Raw genomic sequence first — 5,084 nt, 5'->3', positions numbered from 1 at the left:
AGGCAAACAAAGCATAAACCTAAACTATTTTTTTATATATATATTTTTTATTTCATATAGTGAGTAGTGACTGCTGACTCAACTCTTTAACCCTTTGTAATGATAATGTACAAACCCATCAAACCTGATTTACCTGTGATTTACATTTTTCCAGATGCTGATTATAATACTGTGATGAGTAAATACTTTAAAATAAAGAAAACACAAAAAGATCAACTGTATACATACAGTACATCAGTGTATTCATTGTTTAATTCTCATAAAATACCTTTGGTCAAGTGTCATATCATCACTTTTTGCCCACAATTCAGAGACGGATCTGCTAACCGTTTGAACCGTTGGAACGTTTTTGTTACAGTAGCTACATGACAAACATAACCGTACTGGACCCATTGATCACATGCTCTCAATCTTTAGGAGGTAGAAGTTCACTCTGGGAATCTGACAAACACAATCCATATATCACTGTGTCTTAGCCATTGCCGTGTCTTTACCTAGAGGAATAAGAGAGAAAAAGACTTATAAACATGTACATATTGTACCTATAATACATAATATAGTATTTCATTTCAAACCATTATTTATACTCATAAAGCACTGAGGTTTCCCTCATTTACAGTGTTGACGAGTTCACACAGATACACAAATAACAAAATAAATACAATATACAATAATAATAATAATAATAATAATAATAATAAACAATTACAGGTCAAAGTACAAATACCAAGAGCCAAATATTTAAACTCTGCGACTGAAGGAAGTATGTAAATATAATATGATGTAGTGTGTATTTCTGTGTCTGTCTGTGCTGTTGAGTCTGCCGGGTCACTCACCCCAGACCCAGCTGGTCAGGGTCCGGCCCAGTAGATAGAGGAGTGTCACTACAGACATGTTAAACACGAAGAGGCCCACCAGGCCAGAGGTGCTCAAGAGCCCCAGGAAAGGGTACACCCAGATCCCAACGGACAGGTACACCCATATCACCCTGCAGAAGAGGGTTAGAGGGGGTTAACTTCAGTCACTCTAACATGGTGGGAGTTGCTCTAGTGCTGATTGTGTTACTTACCAGCTCAAGTAAGCCAGGCCCACAGCCAGCAGCGCAGCGTTGTGTTACTTACCAGCTCAGGTAAGCCAGGCCCACAGCCAGCAGCGCAGCGAGGCCGATCTTATACTTACCAGCTCAGGTAAGCCAGGCCCACAGCCAGCAGCGCAGCGAGGCCGTTCCTAGTGTCGGGGTACGCGTGGGGCTGCACCACCAGCTCTCCCAGTAGGATCGGCAGCACCAACGAGTGCTTAAACATCATTTTAGAAAAAGGCTAGTGAATTTCATATATACTTTTTTGTGTTATTGAAACATTGTCATTACTAGCTGACTATCTATAGAGTGACTGATATTTTACAACACGTGGAAAGAATTGTCCCAATTTCAGGTAGTGTATACTGTAGCTTGTTTATGGAATTGTGTTTGAGAGGTTCAGTATACTGACCATAGCATGGTTCATCCAGGGGGGGAAGAACCCGTCTAACGAGGCGGGGTAGACCAGCTGCCTGTCGTAGGAAAAGATCCCCCAGAACAGAAGCACCACAAACTGAGAACAGAGAGAGAGGAAAGAGGAAAAGAAAGGTCAGTTATGTTGTTGAACATGTCTGTTTCCTGCTTCCTCATAGTCCAGTCTGTCTCCTGCTTCCTCATAGTCCAGTCCTGGCCTGTCTCATGCTTCCTCATAGTCCAGTCTGTCTCCTGCTTCCTCATAGTCCAGTCCTGTTCTGTCTCCTGCTTCCTCATAGTCCAGTCCTGTTCTGTCTCCTGCTTCCTCATAGTCCAGTCCTGGTCTCTCCTGCTTCCTCCTAGTCCAGTCCTGGTCCTGGGTTCTTCCTCCTAGTCCAGTCCTGGTCCTGGGTTCTCACCGTGCCCACAGGGAAGGCGAACACAGAGAAGAGCAGGTCGGTGAATCTTCTGAGAGCGTTACTCTTAGCGTACTCTTTGCCAGGCTGAAGATCACTCATAGCAGATGTCCCAAAAAACACCATCTGTAAAACCTGACATTTTGCAAAGAACATTGTTTTTAATCATTTGTTTTTCTGTCATTAGCATCTGAGTGTGGAGCACCAGATCAGTCTCTGTTGGATATACTACAGGACATGCATATCAACACAACAAACCATGAAACTGCCACGGTTAATTGATCATGTTCAAATTAAATAGGATGAAAGCCTTTTTACATATTGGTATTCATCCAACTCCTTTGAATCTAATATCTGAAATCAAATGCAGAATCTCACCAAATTTAAGAAAGTGAGGTACTTCCAGGGTCCACCATAAACAAATATTCCATCTGGTAACTCCTCTCCATCCTTGGCAGCGAGGGACATGAGGACAAAGACATACCAGCCGAACGCCAGTGAGTGGTAAACTGTTCTCAGTCCTGCAGTCATGTTGAACTACTCTGATTAGGAAATATAGGATCTATAACACAAATTTCACAAGCATCTACAGAATCAACCAACTGTTACTATGAACCCAGGCAGGAGTTGCGCTTCCATCTCATGTGGTGGGAACATGGGAATGGAGGTTTGCCAAAGAAAGACCCTTTGAAAGATTAGTGTGATTCAGCATAAGCTTCTTAAAACGTTTGCAAGTAGTAAGATTACAAAAGCACATAGACAAGGGGTCCAGTATCGACGTATGGGGCCACGTATGGTTTCAACTTTCACAATCCTTTGGCATGTGACTATAGGAGGAGGAAAGTTAACACAGTACAACTGGTTTGGTAATACAGTAAGTCATCTCTTATACTGTAAAGAGGAGAGATGACAACCACAGCTAGTCTGGTGAACAAAATATAAATAGCAAGAACACAAATTATAGAAATGCCCCCACAAATACAAACTTTCAAACAAGGTTAACAAAGTTTAACATTTTAATCCAAAATGACTGCAAGGACCAATAAAAAAACCTTTTCACTGGTATATTTGTATATCTATATATATAGATAGATATATAGATACAGGACCCTGGTGATATAGGACCCTGGTGATATAGGGCCCTGGTGATATAGGTGGTGATATAGGACCCTGGTGATATAGAGCCCTGGTGATATAGAGCCCTGGTGATATAGAGCCCTGGTGATATAGGACCCTGGTGATATAGGACCCTGGTGATATAGGACCCTGGTGATATAGAGCCCTGGTGATATAGGACCCTGGTGATATAGAGCCCTGGTGATATAGAGCCCTGGTGATATAGGACCCTGGTGATATAGGACCCTGGTGATATAGAGCCCTGGTGATATAGGACCCTGGTGATATAGGACCCTGGTGATATAGAGCCCTGGTGATATAGGGCCCTGGTGATATAGAGCCCTGGTGATATAGAGCCTAGAGCCCTGGTGATATAGGACCCTGGTGATATAGGACCCTGGTGATATAGGGCCCTGGTGATATAGAGCCTAGAGCCCTGGTGATATAGAGCCCTGGTGATATAGGACCCTGGTGATATAGGACCCTGGTGATATAGAGCCCTGGTGATATAGAGCCCTGGTGATATAGAGCCCTGGTGATATAGGACCCTGGTGATATAGGGCCCTGGTGATATAGAGCCCTGGTGATATAGAGCCCTGGTGATATAGGACCCTGGTGATATAGAGCCCTGGTGATATAGAGCCCTGGTGATATAGGACCCTGGTGATATAGAGCCCTGGTGACATAGAGCCCTGGTGATATAGGGCCCTGGTGATATAGGACCCTGGTGATATAGAGCCCTGGTGATATAGAGCCCTGGTGATATAGGACCCTGGTGATATAGAGCCCTGGTGATATAGAGCCCTGGTGATATAGAGCCCTGGTGATATAGGGCCCTGGTGATATAGGGCCCTGGTGATATAGAGCCCTGGTGATATAGAGCCCTGGTGATATAGAGCCCTGGTGATATAGGACCCTGGTGATATAGGGCCCTGGTGATATAGGTGGTGATATAGGACCCTGGTGATATAGGGCCCTGGTGATATAGGACCCTGGTGATATAGGACCCTGGTGATATAGGTGGTGATATAGGGCCCTGGTGATATAGGACCCTGGTGATATAGGGCCCTGGTGATATAGGTGGTGATATAGGACCTTGGTGATATAGAGCCCTGGTGATATAGGTGGTGATATAGGACCCTGGTGATATAGGGCCCTGGTGATATAGAGCCCTGGTGATATAGAGCCCTGGTGATATAGAGCCCTGGTGATATAGGTGGTGATATAGGACCCTGGTGATATAGGACCCTGGTGATATAGGACCCTGGTGAAATAGAGCCCTGGTGATATAGGACCCTGGTGATATAGAGCCCTGGTGATATAGGACCCTGGTGATATAGAGCCCTGGTGATATAGGACCCTGGTGATATAGAGCCCTGGTGATATAGGACCCTGGTGATATAGGTGATATAGGGGCTGGTGATATAGGACCCTGGTGATATAGGACCCTGGTGATATAGAGCCCTGGTGATATAGGACCCTGGTGATATAGGACCCTGGTGATATAGGGCCCTGGTGATATAGAGCCCTGGTGATATAGAGCCCTGGTGATATAGGGCCCTGGTGATATAGAGCCCTGGTGATATAGAGCCCTGGTGATATAGGACCCTGGTGATATAGGACCCTGGTGATATAGGACCCTGGTGATATAGAGCCCTGGTGATATAGGGCCCTGGTGATATAGAGCCCTGGTGATATAGGACCCTGGTGATATAGAGCCCTGGTGATATAGAGCCCTGGTGATATAGAGCCCTGGTGATATAGGACCCTGGTGATATAGGACCCTGGTGATATAGAGCCCTGGTGATATAGGACCCTGGTGATATAGGACCCTGGTGATATAGAGCCCTGGTGATATAGAGCCCTGGTGATATAGAGCCCTGGTGATATAGGACCCTGGTGATATAGGACCCTGGTGATATAGGGCCCTGGTGATATAGGGCCTCTGTCATCCGAGGCACCTACTATCTGCCCAGCTTAATGCACTCAAACAGGTCATCAATCTGCTGGACTGGACCTCACTCCAGACCCCTGCCGAAGAATGTACCTCCCTAGTTCTG

General features: G+C 45.3%; 1 protein-coding gene across 1 annotated transcript; it reads right to left on the bottom strand.

The window, feature by feature from the left end:
• Positions 1-462: 462 nt before the first annotated feature.
• LOC311329111 (androgen-dependent TFPI-regulating protein) lies at positions 463-2,439 on the bottom strand (the record flags this gene model as incomplete). Its single annotated transcript, XM_084461356.1, has 6 exons — positions 463-494; positions 837-988; positions 1,180-1,295; positions 1,491-1,592; positions 1,912-2,043; positions 2,287-2,439. The coding sequence occupies 6 exons, from the start codon at positions 2,437-2,439 to the stop codon at positions 463-465; spliced, it is 687 nt and encodes a 228-aa protein (XP_084317482.1).
• Positions 2,440-5,084: the final 2,645 nt, after the last annotated feature.

The sequence above is a fragment of the Borostomias antarcticus genome, assembly GCF_949987555.1.
Source record: "Borostomias antarcticus genome assembly, chromosome: 2".
NCBI classification, from domain to species: Eukaryota; Metazoa; Chordata; class Actinopteri; order Stomiiformes; family Stomiidae; genus Borostomias; species Borostomias antarcticus.
This window is presented reverse-complemented; position numbering and strand designations above follow the sequence as displayed.